Source organism: Electrophorus electricus, chromosome 24, assembly GCF_041902795.1.
Source record: "Electrophorus electricus isolate QZ-2024a chromosome 24, ASM4190279v1, whole genome shotgun sequence".
Classification (NCBI taxonomy): domain Eukaryota; kingdom Metazoa; phylum Chordata; class Actinopteri; order Gymnotiformes; family Gymnotidae; genus Electrophorus; species Electrophorus electricus.
This window is the reverse complement of record NC_137520.1, coordinates 7,068,273-7,091,799: the sequence shown is the minus strand read 5'-3', so window position 1 is coordinate 7,091,799 and position 23,527 is coordinate 7,068,273. Positions and strand designations below refer to the sequence as shown.

The 23,527-nt window shown below is 44.0% G+C and overlaps 1 protein-coding gene across 1 annotated transcript in view; it reads left to right on the top strand.

Annotated features, from left to right (window-relative positions):
* The window catches only part of cntn3a.2 (contactin 3a, tandem duplicate 2), a 43,004-nt gene extending 20,600 nt beyond the window's left edge, over positions 1–22,404 (top strand). Inside the window, exons 10-23 of the mRNA XM_027017940.3 lie at positions 358–487; positions 1,595–1,745; positions 2,903–3,030; positions 3,744–3,913; positions 6,095–6,212; positions 7,401–7,559; positions 7,871–8,020; positions 8,488–8,558; positions 8,884–9,112; positions 10,067–10,176; positions 10,530–10,716; positions 11,195–11,307; positions 12,232–12,397; positions 19,013–22,404. Coding sequence (XP_026873741.2) covers positions 358–487; positions 1,595–1,745; positions 2,903–3,030; positions 3,744–3,913; positions 6,095–6,212; positions 7,401–7,559; positions 7,871–8,020; positions 8,488–8,558; positions 8,884–9,112; positions 10,067–10,176; positions 10,530–10,716; positions 11,195–11,307; positions 12,232–12,397; positions 19,013–19,125 — 1,995 coding nt within the window. The 3' untranslated portion in view covers positions 19,126–22,404. The remainder of the gene's footprint in view (positions 1–357; positions 488–1,594; positions 1,746–2,902; positions 3,031–3,743; positions 3,914–6,094; positions 6,213–7,400; positions 7,560–7,870; positions 8,021–8,487; positions 8,559–8,883; positions 9,113–10,066; positions 10,177–10,529; positions 10,717–11,194; positions 11,308–12,231; positions 12,398–19,012) is intronic.
* The last annotated feature ends 1,123 nt before the right edge of the window (positions 22,405–23,527 follow it).

Sequence of the window (23,527 nt, the reverse complement as noted above, 5' to 3'; positions counted from 1 at the left end):
TGCTTTGGGGGGAAAAACAAGGGAGAAAAAAAAGGTGTGTCCATGACATAAAGAGCGATATTTTTATTGTGTCCAGTATCACATGATGTACTACATGCCAAGTGCAGTTTGGGTACTAATCTGCCAAGTGTTTTGAGCTTACAAGAAATTCAGCGTTAATGAGCAGAGAACAATTACCACTTCTAAAGCATTGTATTCATAAAGCATGGAGTTTCCATAGTTACCCTGACGTGATTCCTGTAATATGTTTTTGTTTGTTTGTTTGTTTGTTTGTTTGTTTGTTTTGGTATACAGCACGCCTTGACGGCATTTTCTTTCTGTTTCTTTCCTGTCTCTGCCCGTGTGTATCTTCTGCAGGGCAGGATGCAGATAGAGAACGGCGCCCTGACCATAGCCCCTGTCAACCTATCAGATGCGGGCATGTACCAGTGCGTGGCTGAGAACAAGCACGGTATCATTTACTTCAGCGCTGAGCTGGTGGTGCTGGGTGAGCCGTCTCTCTGTCCTGCTCCCCCTCTTCTCCACCTCCCTCGTACTTCGCTGAGTGTGCGTTACCATCGCTTTCCTGTGACACCGTGGGGTAACACTACTGATACGCGGGTAACACTACTGATACGCGGGTAACACTACTGATACGCGGGTAACACTACTGATACGCCCCAGTGAAAAGCCGTGGGATGTTTTTACGTTTGATGCACGCTGCTAATAATGTGTAACTATAATATTTGTACCTATAACTGTAATGCCCACGATGAAAGGCAATTTAAGAGCTTCTTCATCCATTCAGCTACCTTTGCTATGTCTGCCACTATAGATATAGAGTATATAGTTACTTGTTTTCCCTTCCCGGTCACGCTTGTTCTTTGATCCTAACCACAACAGAAAGAACAGGCGAGCAAGGCTCGAAAAGTCCTCTTGTGTTTTCAGAATTTTCCTATCAGCATATTGATTTTGCCACATTAAGAACAGGGGTAGCGGAAAGCTGAGAGTCAGGCATGTTAATTCAGTATTGATCGTCTGGGGAGGAGGAGAGAAAGATGGTGGACGTGTGTTTGTGCAGCAGCCGAGCTCAGGGATAGACGTCCGCTGAAGGGAAGAGGGGAAAAAAAAAATCCCAGTGCAAACAGTGTCACAGTGCACCCTGGTCCGTCTGTCGTCAGCGCAGCGAGAAGCAGAAATCAGGGGGGGGCGAGGAACAGAGACCAGGGCAGGAGAGGGGTCTCCAAGGCACTCCGGTGTCACAACCGATGCAGCGGCCCCCCTAATGACGCATACAGTGGGGTTGCTAACCCCCCCCCCCCCCCCCATCCTCACCCCCTTGGGCTGATTGGTTTATGGTAACCAACAGGAAGCTGCTGCAGGCAGATCTTCGCACAGTGTCTCCTTGACCCGCAGAAAGCGGCGTTCACATCCACTGCGAGGCAGCGTGCTGTCACTTAGTCCTGGCAAACGCCCCTTGCCCAGCAGCTGCGTGATTGGCCACCGCGCCATCCCCCCCGTCGCCATGGTTTAGTGCTCCCCCTCCCAGCATCAGCCGTCGCTGCTCAATCCCTCTGCCGTGCCTGACTCCACGTCCCCCCTCCCCCTCCGACAGCCTCGCCGCCGGACTTTTCCAGGAGCTCTCTGCGGCCAATGCTCAAAGCCAAGGCTGGCAGCGCCGTAAGTATGGTGTGCAGGCCCCTGGCTTATCCTGCCGCCGTCAGCTCTTGGAGGAAAGGCAACGAACCACTACAAAGCACAGAGAGGTAAGGATGTTACCTCACACCATCTCCCTCGCTATCTCTTTCTCTCCTTTTTGCCGTGTTCTCATTTCCCGCTTTTGGTTGCAGCTCTCTCTTTCTTGCTTTCTATTCCACTCATCTCCCACTAACCAACCCCCCCCCCCCAACACACACACACACACACACACACACACACACACACACACACTCCCTCTTTTCTAGACTCGCCATGCCTGTGAGCTCGCTGCATCTTAACACCTAACAGCTATCAAAAGCGTCAGAGCAGGAGTGGTCCTGACAGCCTGCTGACCACAGCCCTCCTGATTTATGAAGGAACCCATTACGGCGGCCTGGTAGGGGTTGCATGGCGTTCGCCAACAATTCTGTGAGGTATGAAAGGATTCGTGGTAGGAGGCAAGCACAACAGAGCCCAACCTCAATTGTCTGGACCGTGGGTGTTTTTTGTCCACTTTTTCTAAAATAAAGTTGGACTGTATAGTTTGGGGATTATTCTGTGTAAATTGCAGGTGGCACAGAGGGATTTGCATTATGGCACACTGTGTTTGTTTGGAGAGCACTTAGCGAGACATCCCCTGTCCAATTTAACTGGAGGGGGAAAAAATCAGTATAATAACATTCCAGCATATGGTTTATAGCATTATGAATCTCATTTAGCAAAGCTGCTCGTGTGAATGTGGTAGATGTTCCCATTTATTAACAAATCAGTCTTTCTGAAATCACTCTTTCAGAGTGAAACACTTGCATCGTATCGCGAAGGTGATAAAACGGTTTACCTCGGTACATTCGGCACTTAAGCTTAGCCGTTCACGAAGCCCCTGGAGAATTAGGTGGACACCGAGGCTGGAGGTGCAGCGCTCCATTACTAGACCATCGGGCCGTGCGCTTTTCAGGCGATGTTTACTGTGAGTCATAAACACCTACAGCACCGTAGGCTTGGAGAGCCTGCAGCCAGCCGCGAAAAGCGCGCTGCCGAGAGACAAGATTTATGACCAGTTCCACCGAAACACACTTATGCAACAACACCCCCTCCTCCACCCCATATCTTTTTTTTTCTTCTGCCAGCCCAAAACGCTGCGATGAAACCTCTCGGCAATCAAAGCTGCGATCTGTTACCTGAGCCAGCAGCTTGAGTTTGGCTGATGCCCGGTTCACTCTTCCAGGATAAGCCTTCTCCCTGACGGGACGCTGAGGCTCATAAACGTGACCAAAGCGGACGGGGGGAGCTACACTTGCCTGGCCAGGAATAGGTTCGGGACGGCGAGCACCACTGGAAGACTGCTGGTCACGGGTGAGTGAACGGCAGCGCAGCGCGAAGCTCCAAGGGCGAAGGACGAAGGGCGCTCGGTCAGACCCCGGGACACGCCGCTTCTTTGGGGGGGGGGCTTGCCGTGCCACGCCAGCGCCACACGGCGCTTTAAAGCAACACCCCGCCTCGCTTGCCAAGTTCATTTTGTCTGCCCCGGTCGCCAGTGAGAGGGCGGCACGACTCCCTTTGCTTGCGTACGTGTCGTGGTAATTACTCATTTTCACGCTTCGCTTAAGGCTTTGCAATTACCTGGGAATATAGTTAAGGGTTATTTCTGTGTGCTGTTTCAGGACGGCGCAACCACGATCCAGCGCGGTTCGTGTACAGTTTCGATTAAAAATAAATTGCAGTTGTGTACGGAGTTCGTTTTCCCCAACTCTACTGAAATGAGTAGTGAGTGTTGCAATAAATGTCGGCCTCGAATGAAAATGCAGTGTATACGCGTTTGCATTTCACAGTCACGTGCCAGTAAGGGAGTGGAACGATAATAACGTTAAATAATGACGAATATTTGTAAAATCAATTTGGTGCGGCCCGGGATGGAGTAAACACCCGTCCCCGTGAAACCGTGACTGAGCTGAAGGGGTGCGTGCTTCGCCGTACAAAACACAATGACGAGTCGGAAATCTCCATTTGAATGGCACCTTTGAAGCGGACTTTAAGGTGTGCTCGTGTGTGTGTGATGTTTGGGACAGATCCCACGCGGATCACGCAGGGCCCGGTGGACATGGAGATCATAGTGGGTGAGAGCATCGTGCTGCCCTGCCAGATCGCCTGTGACCCCGCTCTGGATGCGTCCTTCTCCTGGGCCTTCAACGGGCAGCTGCTCACCAAACTGGAACCGCACTACGAACACGTCGGTGGGGTAAGATGCACGGAGCCTCTCTCTCTCTCTCTCTCTCTCTCTCTCTCTCTCTCTCTCTCTCTCTCTCTCTCTCTCTCTCTCTCTCTCTCTCTCTCTCTCTCTCTCTCTCTCTCTCTCTCTCTCTCTCTCTCTCTCTCTCTCTCTCTCTCTCTCTCTCTCTCTCTCTCTCTCTCTCTCATATATGAAAACTTTGGCCGTTTTTGGTGCAGACAGGTTTCTCCCAGAAAAGCAGCCTCCTATTGGCATGTAAACATAATCTCATCCTTTCACTAGATGTGTAGTGTTGACCCAGAGGACTGGCCATGGGTTTCCAGTGACCTCTGTTTTGAGTTCCTGGTTCGTGCTTGTGTTGCCTGGGCTGGTGCGCACGAACCCTTGATGCACTTTTGTTTTGTACTCTTTCCGTCAAACAATAATTAGCTCACTGAGCACACCTTGAGCAGATACACCCCCCCCCCCCAACAGGGAGCCCACAGGCATTTGATAGCTGCTGGCCTCCAAAGCAGGAACAGAGCTTGTGCAAATGTGAAAGGCTTGCTTCTCCTTTATGTGATGGCACTCCTAGGAAAAGATGAATTAGTGGCAAGAAAAGGACTGAAAGGTGGATGTAGGCCGTCAGCTGTTGGATGTGCACAATTACTCTGACTCGTCTTAAAAATGCATTAATTTGTGTCATGTTCCCGGGCCCTTGAAAGAATACTTCAGTTTTAAATCATATTTACATAATGATGAAATACAGAAATTAGACAGGGCTTGAATTATGTGCATTGTGATGCTTTATGAAAGAAAATGCGGATATAAATCATAACAGACTAGGAATGATAAATATGGTATTTTTTGCTCAATTGCATAATTACATTTGCTGATCAAACAGAGCTAAATGGGATAAATCATTCAACCTCTAGGCAGATACTTTCTCTGTGTCTCTCTCTCTCTCACTCACACACACACACACACACACATTGCCAAATTTAACCTTAGCTGTGACTTTTATCCATAATGAGATTCCATTTTTCATAAATTCTATAGTGTCACCCGTCTACTGGGATTATCATTCTGAAGTTCCCAGTTTAGATGAGTCATTTCTTTAATGAAACCCAATCTGCACGCTAGCATACTTCTGCCTGAAACTGTGCAATTAACCCTTTGTTTGCTTGGCCCTTGGCCCACAAAGTTTTAATCACGATATCTCTATTAAAGTTAGATTTGTTGAAGTTGTATCGTGTGTGAGACAATGGTATAATTAAAGTTATAATGACCGTTGGACTCCATTTAACATTAGAGAATGCATTCAAAACATGATTATTTTGCATTTGTGAATGACATGCAGCTATGAAATAATAATCCTATAGAACATATTTTACCTGATAAGCAGCAGTAACACCTGGTTATATTTGTAGACCACATGGTATTGAGCCTTTACTGAGCTTTACTGACTCTGTGAGTACAATGAAGCATTATCTCAACACTTGCCGCAGCCGCGGTTCCAGCTGCGACAGCAGTACATAATGTAAACTGTCACATTTGTCAATGGTAATTTCATTTCTCCAATCACAAGTGATCTGCCAGCTCTTGTGTACACGAGAACTATTCCAATTACAGGGCATTTCAAAGTTACCTCCACTCCATATGCTCCATGTTCTTCGCCATTATTAGATTAAGAAAAGCGTTTAATTGCAGTGTGTGGATTTGGCATTCATCGCATGCAATGTTGCGTATCACAGGGTGTCTGCAATCAGAATCCAATCAAAGCACCTTTTTAAATGGGATTACGTCCTAATTAGAGCCCATTAGACGCTGGGTTCACTAACTGGATCGTAAGCAGCGGTGAAGGAGCTGGAGGTGTAGGTATAAAGTGTTTCTTCAGAATGGACATTTCAAATGCTGTAGTGATGTCCACTAGATACAAAGCCCAGGTAGTTTTCCACCTGAGAATGTTTTTCTGTGGTTGCTTTTACTGTTGTAGAAGGTTGCACGTTTCCTGCAAAACCTTCTATATGTTGAAGTAGTGTCTAATGTGTTTAATGTAAGCGTGTGAAAATACCAGTGTGTTTGGAACCTGGTGCGATTCGGGAGGTGCAAAGTGTGCGTGTGTGTGCGCGCATGTGTGTGTACATAATTGTGTGTGTGTGTGTGCCTGTGCACGTGTGCGTGTGTGTGTGTGTGTCTGTGTGCGCGCAGAATGCAGCTGGAGACTTAATGATTCGAAACATCCAGCTGAGGCATGCTGGGAAATATGTGTGTGTTGTCGACACCGATGTGGAGAGTTTGTCTGCCGCCGCCATTTTGATTGTAAAAGGTAAAAAAAAACCTTGTTTATTTACTAACATGATTTGTTAATGAAATTATTACTTATTAAAGGCATTATGTGTAACAGAACAGTTCACCTCTTATTATCAGTATTAGATGTGTAGAACATATACTTTTATTTGAATACATTTAGAATACATAATCTATGCAACATATACTGCAACATATAATTTATGCCTGGGGTGTAAGACTATAGAATGTTCTCAAAGCAATATTGCTCGTTATGGATTCAATTAATCAGTTTTTTATGCAAAGGAAAATCAATTAGTTCCATTGTTAGAACAGCTTAACTCCCTATTATGTAAGAATACAAAACACAAAATGTAAATCTAGAAAAACAAGTCTGTGTTAGAAGAATCTCTTTCTGGACCTCCCTTCAGGGTGCTGGGAGTTTTAAGTAGTGTTTAGTAGACAGTTCATCTATTAAGCGATGAAAACAGTATTTTTATATAAATATAGGTAAAGGATTTTTCTAGTACTTAAGTAAAAGGTGCCCATTTTGTAAAAATGGTCTTGCACATCATTATGGGAATCCACTGTTTATTTTACACAGCAGAGAAGAGGAGATCATTAGAGATATTTAGAAAAACAACTGACCATGTTTACCCCTGATAGATCAGGTTCGTTGCCTTCTGAAAGAAATATAATGTGATAAAGAATTGATCTATTATTTTATTTTCTGTTAGTATAAGTTAATTAGAGGAACATATCAAAGCTGTTTATCAGAGACCACTAATGAGTTTTAGAGGATCAATAGCTTTCAATTAAGATTAGCCTGGCATGCTAAACATTGCTGACTGTACTTTAAAAAGCCTTATAGTGACACAGCAGGCTTACTAGGCTGAAAAGGTACGAAGCAGGACATCCCGGTTGTTTATTTGCTTCACTGGAGAACTAAGAGGGTTGTCAAATAATTAATTTTAGAATGATGAGACATCACTTGCATGTCCCTGCACATTGTAATTGGTTCTTCCTGACACCTTTCCAAGCTCTATGGCACTTTAGGAATCACTTGCAAACAAATCACTGTCTACATTGCCTACGTTTCTAGTGTTAACAGCCTATATTTAATGGCAATATATAATGGCTCTCGACGATACTGGGGTCCCACCATAGGTGGACTGTAATGGGTGTGGTGTGATTGAAGCTAACTTTGCTCATTGTGGGCTTGAGTCAGGTCCCCCCGGACCTCCGGATGGCGTCACGGTGGAGGAGATCACGGACAGCACGGCGCAGCTCAGCTGGAGGCCGGGTCAGGACAACGGCAGCCCCACTGTGAGCTACATCATCCAGACCAAAACGCCGTTCACCGTGGGATGGCAGGCAGTGAACACAGGTAACGCTGCAGGACTAGCCACCATTAGGAGCAGGGACTCTTCCACAGGGGTGCAGAAAATGACCACAGTGGGTTTCATGCGCAGGGAGAAAACAACCTGTGTTCGCATTGGGCAGATATAAGGAGCGCTTAGCCCTGACGCACATCTGGACTTTTCCAGCCGACTTGCGCTTTAAATTGCCTTTAGAAAGTTGTCTCCTGGATTAGGGAGAGAGATTTGCGCTCTGCGCAACACCCAAGCTGGCTGCGACGCTGGCGAGGACAGCGCGGGCTCTTGTCAGATAAGCCAGGTCTTGTGCGTTCACTCTCAGTGCCCGAGGTGATCGACGGGAACACGCTGACAGCCACGGTGGTGGACCTAAACGCGTGGGTGGAGTACGAGTTCCGCGTGCTGGCCAGGAACAGCGTCGGCGTCGGAGAGCCGAGTCCGGCCTCGCTCAAGAGTAGGACAGAGGATGCAGGTGAGCCCACGCATCCTGGTCACACCCTTCTTCGGCCAGCGGCACATGGCGGTAACCCAAGCTGGGTCCAAGCCCTCCGTTCGCTCAGGGACGCATGGACGCGTTTACCCACATTCAGCATTTGCATGACGCCGTTTCCTTTGGGTTGCCGAGTAAACTGTAAGCTGTGCATTATCATGGGTAGCCTCTTGGCAAATGGTGAAACGTGCTGGCAAGATCAGCCTATTCAGAGGCTGCTCTCAAAGCCCTTAAAAAGAAACGGCCCTTTTAATGCAGTTGCTATGGGACCAGGGCTTTGTTGCGCCTGAAACCGATAATGAGGCTGAGCATAAAGAGAGGAAAGTCAGTCTCTGAGAAAAGGCAGAGCGAAAAACACAGATCAAGGACAGGCAGGTGGCGCGTCTGCGTGTCCGCCGCCGTGCTCGGTGCGGGATATGTTTTTCTTCTCTCTCCTTTCTTGCGTGCAGTCCCTGATACGGCACCGGCTAATGTCGGAGGTGGGGGCGGCTCCAAGTCAGAGTTGGTAATAACATGGGAGGTAAGTCATCTGTCTATATTACCGTTCCCTCTGTGTGAGGTAATGGTTTTGCCTAATTGAATGGAATTGAATGGGAGTGTTTATTACCCCAGTCAAAACTAAACCTATTCTCCAGCTGGGCCCGCGGGTTCTATAACGCCATTCATTTCTGCAGCGGCTTCTTATTATATACAGGTTCGCCCGAGCCTCCTGGGGGTAAGGGGTGAACCCGCGCAAGTTGTAACGAGGCCATAGCACGGCGGCACGGTGCGACCCGGTAGCCGAGGTCGCACCCGCGCACGTATGCCTGTTTAATATCGCTATAGTCTTGTGCCTCCTCTTGCAGCCTGTGCCCGAGGAGCTGCAGAACGGCGACGGCTTCGGCTACATCATCGCCCTGCGCGCCGTCAGCGAGCTGTCGTGGACACACGCCGTGACGTCTGCGCCGGGCCGCTACGTCTACCGCAACGACAGCATCGCCCCCTTCAGCCCTTTCCACGTCAAGGTGGGCGCCTACAACGCCAAGGGCCAGGGACCATTCAGCACCGTCGCCACCGTCTTCTCGGCCGAGGAGGGTGAGCGCAGCACACGGGGCTTAGCGCGGGGCTCAGCGCTGGGATTTACAGGAAAGGCAGCTGCAGCCGCCTGACAGCTAGGGACCCACCACGCTGCCAGAGCGATTCGCATGCAGCGCTAATGCCAGCAGTGCTTTCATTTGCACAGACAGAAAATTGTTCTCATGATTATGCTATACCCTACTTTACCTATTTATTTTGCAGAATTGCTTCTTTGGGAGATTAGTTTATCCTTTGTGCTTCTGGCTCCAGCTGACTTTTTTTTTGTTTGTTTGTTTTGTTTTGTTTTGTGATGGGGTTTTTTTTATTTTTTTTTTATTGCAATTATTTATCTGGTGTTTCCTCGGAAATTGCTTGGGTAGAGATAGGAATGTTACCTCCGCAGACAAATTCCCAACAAGCTCAGACAAATAACGCTTGCCGCCTTTGTTTTTTTTGTTTGTTTTTTTTTTTGGCACATACAGATACATGCATGCGCCATCATTGTTTTTTGGAAAGTGATCAGAATTTGCTTCGTTTTTTTATGGCTTGCTGTGCTCAAGTGAGGCGCTGAGGGTTTAAGTAATTGCGCACGTTTAAATGAGGAGGACACCAGTGACTTCAGATAAGCTTCCTTAATAGTCAGCTTGATATCATTTACTCCAGAGAGGACTGACAGCCACACATTGGCCTGTCACCGAGCTCTAGCCTTAATTGAATTCCCATACTGATAATATGCCTTTGTGCCAATCAGCTTTCATATTAAGCCAAGGGATAGTCATTTATAGTTTTAGGTGAAAAGATTTCATATCGGTTCCCCTCCAGCTTGTCAGCTAGGCGTTATGCATTGTGAGAATCGCTGTCTGTACCACTGTTCCCAACCCCTTCTTTTTCCAGACTTTCTCCTTCCTCTTTTATCTCTTTAACCCCCTCTTCTCCCCTGCGCGCCTCATCTTTTTCCCCTTCTCCTCCCAGAGCCCAGCGGAGTGCCCGGGGGCTTGTGGGCCCGGAGCATCTCCGCCTTGGAATTCGAAGTTGGCTGGCAGATGATCTCCGACTCTCCTGAAAGAATCTTGGGCTACGAGGTGCGTCTGCCTCCCCTTCTAAATGGAAATGACTCAGCCTCCCGTTTTGAAATGCACGTCAGGTGCGGCCTGGGCATGCCATCTCCCCACGCTGCACCTGTTCTCTCCGTGCCCGTGGAAACACACCATTTGCAAATGAGAGCGCATTTTAAGGCGCAGACTGGACGCTTCCCGTGCAGCACTGGGAAAACGAACATCCCATTATAGGCGCTTTGATGGAACTCCGATCGCAATAACGCAAAAGGGGGAAAAAAATAGCTTGTTATTGGCAAGGCTTTGAGACGCTGCCTTGGCCTGTACCGCGTGGTCGTTCCTGCACGCGTCCGACCCTGCGCTCTGCTGTATGACCGCAGGTCGCGTACTGGGAGGACGACACCAAGCCTGAGACCATGGGGAAGGTCCGAGTGTCTGCCGGCCAGTACACGGTGAACATCAGCGGCCTCAAAGGGAACACGCAGTATTCCTTAACCGTGAGCGCCTTCAACACGGCAGGCACTGGCCCACGCACCCCCACCATCAACGTCACGACCAAGAAGTCCCGTAAGTGGAAGCACATCAAGAAAATTTGCCTGCGCCTGGATTATGTATGCGTGTATGAATTCTGAATATCACCAGGTGATATTCAGTTATTCATAAAATTCAGTATCCATGGGATGGAAATCAGCACAAATCAATATTTTGTATTCCATAACTGTTTGGTTGCTGATTCAATACATGGTGTTATTGTCTAAATATTGCAGTTCAGTATTGGTATTTTACAGGTACTTTAAAGATATTTCCTGGTGATTTGGAAAAAGATTGTGTTATAGCCACGTTTATGGTCTGAACCAAGGAAATGAGGGAGTCACTAATTAAAGCGCTTTTACTATATTGTTATATAAACCCTCTTTTATTTATTTATGTACTCTGTTAATTTGTTTTTATTTCGGTGGGCCAAAATAAGAATCTCTATGCTCAAGAATCACAACTTGCAGAGACGTTAGACTTATGGGTCACCTTATTAATATTCTTCATTCAGCACCCGGACAATCACCTCTGAATGTGGAATGGAACCTGATTGGCTCGAAGTTGACCATGCACTGGGATCCTGTTGTCACCATGGAGATGGAATCAGAGGTCACTGGGTATCAAGTAAGTTTGTGGATTCTCTAAAAAAAAAAAAAAACATCAAAAATGGAGTGTGTGTGTGTGTGTGTGTGCTTGTGTGTGCTTGTGTGCCCTACAGTAGATTAGCACCCTGTGCTGCTAGGTTAGGTTCTGAACCACTCCCCCACCCCAGAATTTAATTAAATGGTTTAGATGATGAATGATGAATAAAAAGGTTAGTGTTCTGTAAAATGAAAGACAAAATGACAGAAGAAGACATAGAACAAAAGAAAAATGGACACATAATAACACCCAAGTGGCACTCTAGATAAGCCATATTCACTGGCATTATTTAACTCTCGACACAGTTTAGGAAACTCTGCCCTCAACGTCTCTGCAGTCTCTTTTCTCATAGTCTCCATCCTGTCACAACGACAGCAGCTGTGAAACTTGCAAAAGACTAATACCTTCCCTTCAGTCATGTTAATCCACACTTGCAGTCTTAAACATACTTTCAGGCTTGATAAATCACCTTGTGGGTGCTAAATTATCCTGTTTGAATTGACACCACCTTGCATTTTGCACCCTTAGGTAGAAATGGCCCAAATTGCATATTCATTAATGCAAACCTGCAAATCAGACTAAATGTGTTAATTTGGTCATTTGAAAGATGCAGTCTTCCCTAGATCTTATTGATAGAACAGCTCGGACAGATTTTTTTTTTTCAGATTTTGTCAGGTTTGCATGTGGTTTTATGTGCACAACCTTTAGACAATCAGGTCCCTATTCAGGCTTCGCCTCAGAAATGTTCAAAAATACATCAGGTTTTTGGCCTTCCGAGCATTCTGAAAGGCTGGAAGTATCAAACATACACCATAGGCTTAAACATTCCCATTCTGATTTTGACCGATGAAATGGAATTGTGGGAATGTGATGCTGGATTCCTGTTCCTGGTGCCCCACCGTCCAGGTGTCTTACCGGAGGAACAGGCACAGTGAGTTCAACACGGTGACCACTAACCTCACCTCCGTGGAGATCGTCCTCCCCGCCGCCGACGACTACATCATCCAGATCTGCGCTCTAAGTGAAGGCGGAAAGGGCACGCCCACCGAGCCCCTCAACATTCACAAACTGAGTAAGATGGCGTAACCGTGTCCTCGTCTAGACAGAGCTGAATGCGCTGTCGGCTACGTCGTGACCGATCTCATCTAGCCTCTTTAGACATAATCAGAAGTTCAGCGTAGTGCCACGTGAGTTCCACGATTAATTAGTTTAATCTGAATTCATGTTTTAACGCGATCTTCAGAATGTGATAATTGAGAGTGCTAAGGCACGATGAAAACATGCAGTGGTTGGCAGAGAAAAGAGCTCGTAGAAAGAAAAGGTGGAAATAGCATTTGAATAATGTGGCATAAAGTGAGTCGAGGCAGGACGCGTATGCGGTGATGGGCAAATCCATTCTCATTGGCTTTAATAGAGATTGTTATATAGCCATTAGACAAACATGCGTAGCCAGAAAACAGTGAAACATGGAGATAATTTTAACAATTTAAAACCCCTCCTGAAATGACCTCAAGACCCCGCAAACCTGCTTGGAAGGGGATAACAATATATTTAATTGTTTAAAATATACAATCGAATCCAATTTAAATTGTTTCATTAGCAAAATGCTCATATGAACCCAAATTTGATTTGATTTTAAAATTTACATTTGACAAACAAACCCCTGACGACTTGGAGGTAAGCACAAACTCGGTCGCATTCCGTTGTGATGTTATTAGCCAATAACGTCGTAAAATGGTTATTTAAGCAATATCACATGAGGGGTAGACCTGTTGCACTGAAATGACTGAATACATCAGTAGCGTTTTCCTTGCTGCAAGGTTAATACTCAGCAGCGCTCATTTGTAGCATGCTGGTAACACAGGGTTGACTGCGTTCGGTGCAAACAGATACTGCATTCTGTTTTCCATGGCAAAAATTCTTTGGTTATTAAACTCTCACAGTTGTCGGTCTGGCCAGGTCGATTCCTGTCTGTGATGTGATTTTTTGTTGTTGTTGTTGTTGTTGTTGTTAAAGAATGGTCAGTGCATCTTCAGTGCTGTTACTGAGAACATTTAAAATACCAGTCAGAACTTTAATTTTGAGTCCATTAAGGCTATTTAAAAAAGAAAACAAACGGTTACTGTTCTTGTACATCCAATGTCCATTCTACAAAAAAAAAAAAAAAAAACTTAATTCAAGTTGAAATTTTCAGGTTGTATTATGTATTATAAAGACAACAAAAATCATAATCAAGAATTGTCCATGAGGGGGTTTTTTTTGTTTTTTTTTAATCAAGATTTTTTTTACAGTGTAACATGGCTCTACTTAAACAGCATTAAATCTCCTATAAACGTCACATCCGTTATGACATGTCGGAGTGAGACGCAAGTAGTGGCGGCAAATGGCAAGTTTATTTAAACAAAACGTAAGACGTAACAATAACAAATGAAGCAGCACTCGAGAGTCGCAATTTCAGAAAACGTAGGACGTCACAGAGCTGACGTCCGCTACCAGGATGAATGCAAAGCACGAAGAAGCGCTCCTGAGGGGTTTACATAGTGAGTGGACTAATGAGAAACAGGTGCAGACAATGATCAGGAACTAGATGATTGGGAACGTAGAAGTGATCGTGATGTGTGATCGGTGTTGTTGTGAATGGATGAGTGGCTGGGCAGCGACTCGGGTGTGACAGTTCCAAAAACATTGGAAGAGTACGTGAAATGTAAATAAAAACAGAAAGCAGTGCCCTATAAATCTACTTTGACCTGTACTTGAACAAAATCAGACAAGGTAAGACAAGGTATTTTCAACTTATTTTTGTTTTTTCTATTTGTAAAAACAAAAACAAATTAATTTGCTCTCATTCTGAAAAACACGCCTGCAACATTTTTCTAAAAAAGTTGGGCTGGGGCAATAGGAATGCTTTAACGTGTTTAAAAATAATCTTAAATAGGGAATGCAGTGATGCTTGGGTAGGAAGGCCTGACGCTTCCGTTGGCGTCAAAGCTTGCCAAGAAATGCCTCGGCGAATAATCCAGCAGTTTAAGGGCAACATTCCCCCGTGAGAGACTGCAAGGATTTTAGGTGCATTATTGTCAAAGGATTCAGGGCATCCAGAGAAATCCTTGTACGTACGGGGCGAGGCTGAAGAAAACACCACATAGGATGGATATCTAAGCGTGGGCTCAGGAATACTGTCATGAACTGCTGACAACGTACAGAAACACTGCCAACCTCTCAGACGAATCGACCTTTTTAGATCTTTCTTGGACATGGCGGACGCGTTTGACGTGTTTGCCACGCCAATTATAAAAAGGACCATCCAGATTGCTAAAAGCGTGAGGTTTAAAACCTATGATGTTCCTTGACATGGGTAACTTGCACATTGTGAGGGCTCCATTAACTGCAAAAGATACATTGACATTTTGGAGCCACACGTGCTGTTTTCTAGGCAACGTCTATTCCAGGGACATTTGAGCCCAGTTCAGTACAACAGCAAGCCGCATTCCACACTCGGTACAACGTTACAACAGCAGGGCTGTGCAGTTACAGAGTGCACATACTAGACTGGCCTGCCTGCAGTCCAGACCTGTTCCCTATTTAAACCGTGGCACAACATGAATTGCATCACCATAGGCCCAGTGCTTCGGTGCCACCGAAGGTCTGCATAACAGGAGAATGGCAGGAAATTCACCTTTCTAAACTAGATCAGTTGATGTCTTCAGTCCCCAGGCGATTCTTTGGTGGTGTTAAAAGGAAAGGTCAACATTGGAAAAGGAAAGGCACATTGGTCAGCATGCTCCTAAACCTTTTTTTTTTTTGGGAGGGGGGGACATATTGCATATTATAGGTGGCAGATTTGGATTGAACATATATTTACAGAAAAACCATAAAGTTCAGAAGGTAAAACATCAAATATATTTTGTACTTTTTTATATCTAATGCAGGTCAAAGATTTATAAATCGCCATTTATGTTCTGTTAGCATTTCACATATGGTCCCCTACTAACCCTAACTCTGCCTTTTTTTTGGACGTGAGGTTTGTAAGATCAGACTTACATTTTGAGTATTTCCACATGTTCCTTATGAGTATGTCTGATGTGCACGTCTGATCAAGTACAGAGCAAGTTTAGTCTGAGACTTGCTTTTTGCTGGAAAACATTAACGCCATTAGAGAAGGTTCTAACCCTTCTGACAAATTTCTCTGACCATAAGGCTTATATTTCCCTTACTTTTGTGACTGTGTACAGCCTTATGGACTCGCCCTTTAAAAGTTACTAAAGTGTTCATGGCACAAACTCCAACATTCCCCTACGTTTTTCCCTACAGCCACTCTCTACAGTTGCTTCTTAGCTTGTAATATAAAAGACGAATGGCATTGAAGGGATATTAAACAAGCCACATCCAGAGTAAACAAGGTAAGATTAACCTCGTAATGTTTTGGAGAGTTGGTGTGCGGGGTTTTTCTTTTTCCTATCCCCTGAGCAGGGAGAGCAGGTGCACGTTTTGCTCGCGGAAACTGCTGCCCTCTGTGCATAAACGCGGCTCTCTAAATGAGCGCTCGCTGATTGGAGATGTTCTCCTCCAAGCCCACAGCGTGTGCAGCGCGTCCTTTGCCAGGCCAAGCGGCGTGGTCTTTATTAACTACCCTTAGCTTTCGCCATCTATCTCTGCCTGTTCATCTCAGCTCCCTCCTGAGTACCGGGGGTACAGGCAGATAAAAGTGCAGGAGAGAACAGCACTGCGTGGTGGGTTCTTCGCATTTTTCATCTTCTTAAGATGCCCCGTCCACTTCTCACGAACAAGGAAAGCTGTGGGGCTTTTTTCTCTCAGTGCTGTTGGCACAGAATATTATCTATACGCTTTGCTTTTTCTTTTCTTTTTTTGGTTTTTTCCATGGAGTATGGAAGATGCCTCTTAGATGGGAGCAGCTGCTTCTGGCAACATTGTATGTTGTTTTTTCTTCTGAAATTGGACACTTAATAAGTTATTTAAACAGATAGATTTCACTGTGGTGTTTTTGCTCTCCTCAGTGGGAGGCGGTAAAACAAACAGTAGATATTGGTGTTTGTACACATATCAAACTTAATAATCTTAAAAAAAGAGACAGTATAATTGGTAAACTTAATTAAAACATGTTCATTATTGATGGGCATGTACTGAGTAACTGCCAGAACCAGATTCCTTGGTTTATGAGGAAATAAAAATAACATTTCCCAGATTCCAATCTCATTTTTGGAACTGTGCATGAAATGATGAAGGCTTTAGTTTTAATGAGATCTCATCAGCAGGGAACCAAGGTGCCAGGGTAAATATCCCACACTTGCTCTGTAGATTAAAATGCAGTCCTGTTTCTCTTCCTTGTGTAAAAAGGGAGACCTAGTTAACCTCGTTTGAAAGTTCACAGTGAAGGCTGCAAAAGCCATCAAAAGTAAGGAAACGTGGGACACAAGTTTTAGATTTGAAGAATTTGTGTTATGTATCGCAAAGGGTGCTTTATTTTCCCATAGCTCAAGATGGATACAGATGTTCCTCATGAATATGTGCCGCAGTTTTTGATCAGTTGTGTTATGCTTCTTAAGTCAATGTTAGGGTCATACTTATATGCCTGAACATGTTGAAGTTGTGTTCAAATGAAAGGCTTCTCAGTCGATAATGTGGGAGGAGGTGAATATCATTCACTTTCTTTCTGCCATTAGGTGCCAGTTGAAGGACCAACAGACAGTGAGGTAGTATTAAAAGCATTCAGCAGGTACAGTGTGATGTGCTTAACAGCACTGCACAAAAACAGATTAGAGGACAGTAACTCTGTTACCAGCATGAAGGCACATTTTGCATTTTCATCATACATCCAGCTTTAAACAGTACTCATAAGTCAGATTTGTGTTTTTGCTGAATATATCAAGGGGTTTGCACTGAACGAATATGAGACATACTGAATAGTGTCATGTGTTATTATGAGTCATGCATCTCATTGTTCTTGGTCAACGGCACTTCTGATGTCTAGAGAATTGCTGACTGTAGGTAGAAGTTTAATTACAGTAGTACCGTTAAGTTTGCGATGGCATGTCGCTTGCAAGTGCACTGGGAGGACGCCCACTGCAAGCGCAGCCTGGTAGCCGTTCGGTCGTCAAAGTTCAAAGTTTCTGTCACATACATAATCATACACAGAATAACTAGCAATGAAATGCCTTTAGTGACTGCTCTGCCCATAGCCGAGGATACCTAAAAATGTACAGGTCAGGGAAGCGGATCTGTAACACGCATCGCCACGTTTGCTGCGGCCAGGTTGTTATTTGTTTTGAGCAGTTTTTGACTTCTGTTCGGTAATGACCAATTGGTGTAATTTAAGCTGCATAATGATCTCGCCCTTTTCCCTCCACGTGTAGCCTGCATTTTGAGCTTCCCTTACCTTGTAGCACCGCAAGGCTTGAACCAGCGATTGTGCAGAAAGGCGAGATGTTTTTTGAGCAGACATTCTGGGTTTGATCTGCTACTTTTTAAAAAATGATTGTTTGTTTATTCATTTAGTTGTAAGTCTCCAGATGTGACACTAACTCCAGCATGTTTTAAATGAGGTAGTGTGCTCCAGAGTGGGTTTTTCCACTCTGTATTTCAGGCTTACAGTCACCTAGGCAGAGAGTTTATTTTTATCTTGTCTGCTTGGAGCTTGGTTGCAGAGCACCACTGCCTCATCTCAGTCTCCATATTATTATAGTTTTTTAATATAAATGTGTACCTTTTTATTTAAAAAAGTAGAGGTCTTAATTTTGCAGTAAAAGCTTTGTAATTTTGCTTTTCTGTTCTGAAATTTTCTGAATGCAGTTGATTGCCACCTTATACTGTAAGTTACACTGTAGGCACCAGTTTTAATGGTGTGTGTGTGTGTGTGTGTGTATATATATATATATATATATAATTTCATAGGTGATTACCCTTTGTCACCTGTTGATTACATTTTGGTAGGTAGATTGGTAGTGTGTTTCTTAACAAAGTTGTGATTTTCTTGTGCTACAATGCTGTGGAATGGTTGCTATAGTTCTGGCAAAATATGTCAGCATCTAGATTCTGTTTTTCTTTTACACTATGGTTTGCAGAATCAGGACAGCTTTTATATGCATGACTAAAATTCCAGATTTTACAAATTCATTATACCTAAATGCTATAATACCATGTATATTAATTAGTATCAGTATTGCCAAATGCCCAAAGCTTTGATTAGTAAGAGATTTTTTTTTTTTATATATATATATACTGAAATTCTAAAATAACTTTACTGCATCCAAATTATTATTTTTTTGTGATTTGTATCACAGTCTGTTAGGACAAAATATCAAAATTTGATCAAATTTACCTTGTTATCTACAATAAAATATTTGACAGTTTTTCACTATCATGGCAGATTTGTGTTAAAATGTGGGGCCACTAATGACCGGAGGTACATACAAACAGTTGATGAAACCCACATTTAAGAGTTAAGAGCACCTCCGATTGAAGGGCTTCGTCTTTGATGTTTATTCCACATGTGCACATTGTTGTAGGTGTGAAAATGCGATGGACTTTGGAGCCGGTTTCTCAGTTCCTGATCCTGAGACAAGAGTTGTTCACACCATCTTACACTGTCACCTGGGTTAAATATTTGTAGAGGTGAAAGGAATTGCTTATTGAAGAACTGAAGCTATCGCACGCCTTCACTGTGTTGCAGGTATGAGCGTGCGAGGGTCACGAGCGTGGCGGCCGACTGCCATCCCCTTCTCCTTGCTCTTAATCATCATCATCATCATCATCGCGATAACCACCACCAGGCCGGCTTTGTGAAGGCAACCCTTAGGACCTGATCTTGCTCGTCCTCGATCGCTCCCGCTCGTCCGGACGTCCGTCGGAAGCGTCCTGACACGAGGTTGTCATTCCCAAACGTCCACGTGTCACCCGAGCCGAGATCCGGCCAAACCATTCCAAGAAACTGACAGGAAAATGACAGGCCCTAGGAATTACTGGATTTCGTGTGCATGTTACGTACAGTGTATCATTGTCTCACAGCAAGCAATGAAAGCCTGAGCAGGTTGGGATTATGCTCCTCTTGCTGTATGGGGATGTCATGACTAGTGTGCACTACTTTCCCACAGGTCTGCGTGACCCTTGAGGAGAACAAGATGCCTTACTTCCATGCACATGCCAAAGCAGTCGATGCCCTTCTTATGTCCTCCTCTTCCTGTTGCTAAGCTACCGTTTGTCTAAATGTTTGCTTTTTATTCCTTTTGATATGAAATCTTGATGTTATTCAGTGGTTTTGTAGAGTATTATTACATATCATTGGTGTACAGCAGCTCTGGGTTCCTCGTTTAAGATGATCTGTCATTGTGCCTTCTGTAGATACATATTTGTTTTTCTTACATTATCAAATCTCCACTGCCTATGACTGCTGGAGCTTTTCATTGTCACTGGAGCAGATTTGTCATAGTGCTGTGAAATATGATGCCCATTTGACCTGGGTTAGCATCTGCAGAGGTTATAGTTATGCATCATGAACTATGTAATTGGGTTGTCAACATGTGCAAATATTGCGCACAACCTTTTTTGTATCTGCTGGCTTACAATTGAGCATTAACTTATAATGTGTCATGTCTTTTGATGACACTGGAATATCATTATGAGCTGCTGATAAGATATCGTTCAAAGCTAGTACACATTTTAGGAAACAATTTTTGAGAGGCTGCCTTTCAGAAAGCAGAACTTTCCTACAGATAGTGAACATTGACATTTTTCTGTCTTCCTGGGGAAAATGTTCAGAGGTTGTCCTTCTAAGCTAAGATAGTTTTCTGTGAGGACTTGTGCATGTTCCTGAAGTCTCTGGAGAAAGTTGGCTATCTATCTAAGCCAGCGTCACTGAGCATTGTACCCCTGAAAAGTTTTATGTCTGTGCTGGAGAGACCCACTCACTTTGGCCTGTCAAATCAGTGCAGAATGCTTACACAACTATGTACACGTTATCTACGTACACATTAGTTTCAAAAATGACTGCTGAGTTCCAGCATGAGATTTAAAGGAATAGTTACCCCACCAGGAATAGTTAAAGGAATAGTCACTTCACTTACCCAAATGTGGTAGATTAGCCAAGACATTTGGTGATTGACAGGAATCTTCAATGCACACCCAAATCTTTATATATTAGCCTTAAACAACATAGTTTAACTAGGTAATCTTATTTTTAAACAAATGATTTTGTGAAATACCAGGGACACAAATTCAACAAAGTGATTCTGACTATCCAAGACGGCTGTCCCCTTTACCTGACTGCTTTCAGCAACGTGGTAAAGTTGAGTTTATTTTTATAGATAACAATAAATTATATTGTGTCCTAAACCACATGGGTAATTCTGCATGACATTACTTAAGAACTAGACAGTGTTTAAGGAAAAACATTTATATGTGTTATATTATTTAGAGTTTGGAGTTTATGGATTTTTGGTGAAACAGTTCCATTACTTGTTAGCTACAACATCCTCGTAACTGAAGAAGAAAACTTTGGACACCAAACATCTTGGCTGACAGACTGCATTTGGGGAATGGGGGAAATGGCTAAATTGGATTCTTTGCCAAAGTATTCCTTTAAATATAGGACATAAGAGTAGGTTCCATTTCTTCTCTTCAAATTATGGCCCTAGTGCTGTGTTCAACATGAAAGGAGATAAAGATTACCCACATCCAGCTGGCAGAACTCGAAGAGCCGATGACCTAGAAGCACATAAACTGAAGGTCACTTGCGTTATCTTTTGATGAATGCAATGTCTAATCCACGCTGTGATTCGGAAGCCATTAAAACGTACTAATGCATTATGGCACACCCCGCTAGGTGTGTTTGACTGAGCGGGCAGTGGAATAATGGGTATCGGGGCAGTGAAGAAAAGATGGATGCGAGACATACAGCTCATTCAGCCGTACCCACGCAGTCCGGACAGGACAGATGACGGAGATGTTTGGCTCCCATCCCACCCTGTGACCCCTCGTCTTTCACCTGTTGCTGCGCCTATCATTTTCTCGCAACAACTGTGGGACGGCCGCGTGACAGAAAGCCACGGCACCTTTTGTTAGACGGTGAATATTTTAGTGTTCTCCAAAGCTCTGGGTCACGCCAAGCAACACATTCCTCAGCTCCTGCTGCTTTCAGCCTTTATTAGCAATTTCCAAGTTGAAAGGAAATTGGCACAAATGGGAGAGCAGGTACCGAAGACCTCCCTCACCTTTCCTGCGTCGGAAAGAGAAATGCTGATCCCACATGCTTGCCGTACAATAGAGACATCCTGTTCTGTTAAGACAGTCCAGACCTCTCATCTCTAGGGTTTGGAATCATCGTGTAGTTTTGATTCAGCTTCTGATTACTGCAACCAACGTTATAGGCGCCTGGAGTCGGTTATGTGTTGCGTGCCTGGTTCTGAGTTTCCAGAGTAGGGTTTTTTGTTTTTTTGTTTGTTTGTTTTTTTTTCTCTTCAGTTTTCTGCCAATTAGCCTAACAAGCCCTTACTGTGGTGAATTGGTTGTGTAGGAATATGGAAAAATGAAAGCTGGGGAGGGGGGCAAAAACTGAATTGGGAGGGACTGCTGTAACAGTGCCTGTCACTGCCGTATATGATGTGGTCCAACGGAAAAGAGGACCGAGCTCCTTTGTTGTTGTGAAAGTACTGTTGTGTTTTTGAAGCTTGTTTTGCTTTTTGAAATTCGATGACTGTACCAGCCTTTTATGTTTCATGGCCTCTTTTTTTTTTAATTTCATAAGGTCACATGTTTGTAAAGGAAAGGTTCACCTGAAAAGAAACGGTAATGAAGATTAATTTCATGGAAATTGTCAAGAACAGAATGTGCTGAATTTGTGATGTTTTTGTTTGTTTTACTCTCCTGATGTTGGCATGTGTTTTTGTCTCTGACCTGTCAGCTGGGTGCACCTTTCTCATGTCTGATTTGACCTACTCTGTTGATACTGCTGTATTCTTTAGAAAGTTTTTAATCTCCGTGAGATGAGATGTTTGAACAGAATGTTATTTTCATATTGAAAAGCAATTCTCTCATCCTGTACAGTAAAGCAGTGCATGTTTCTAATTACTTAATGAGTGTATGTAATTTTTTTATGGATAAATTTAATAAAACTACTTACTGGAGATTTACCACCATAAAAAAGATCAGTGTTAAATTATACATTCAAAGTTGATATCATTAGCTTTAATTCTATCAAAAGTCACTGATTTAAGGTAACAGGCATTACCATTTTTAGATGCTGATTTTAGGCTGTATTGGAGATGGACTGACGCCCTTCTAAAACCATGTGTGGTTTTTGGAGTTTCGAGTTTTCTTTTACTCACCACACATGACGCAGCTTGTTGCTTAATTAAACTTGCATTAAGATAATTAATGTGTTTTAGAGAAGAGAAAATAAAATAAATATGCAGCGCCTCTGGAATTTCAGATGCTTTAAAATGCACCAGAATAACTCTGATAGTTCAATCTGAATATAAAACTGATCTCTGAAGATTCGTGTACTGAAAAACATAATGCGTATTGACCCAGCTCCCAATAAGAGAATAACATAATTACATACAGAAAATGACACACTTACATGTGAATTTTGAAACAGATTCGGTAACCTTCCCAATATATCTTTGCTAACACACTGAAAATTATACCCAAACTTGAAGCTTGCTATGATCAAAATAAACTCGATGGCAATTTTCACAAATGCAGCAGGTCCAACAGTGGGTTCAAACAAGGAGTTCCTCAATTCCCCAGCTGTAGCTCTGTGGTAGAGCATTTTATCAGCGCCAATCTTCTGGCGCTCCAAGAGGCTGTCCTACCTATATCTCCAGACAAGTGCAGTCTTTGCTTAGTCCCTTTTCCTTGTGCTGTGGTAGCAGTCTTGAGATTGGCTGCACTGGTGATTCAAGTCAAGCCTCATGAACTGTCACCTGCAGGGCTGCTCTGTGGTCTGCCTGGCTGTGTGATGAATGCTGTATGTGCTCTGTGCATGATGAAACCATCTATAGCACACTCATAAATTGCCGCGCGCAGTCCCGTCCAAAGGGAGCATTGTGGGAAAACAAACAAGTGTACGAACGAGTTCAGCCTTCATCTGTGGTGAGCAACTGTGTGAGCCAGAAGCAAGGATGGCCATTTGAGCCAATCTGCTTAGTCACAAGCTTGCTGCTTAAGGCTTCACACTACACATGGAATT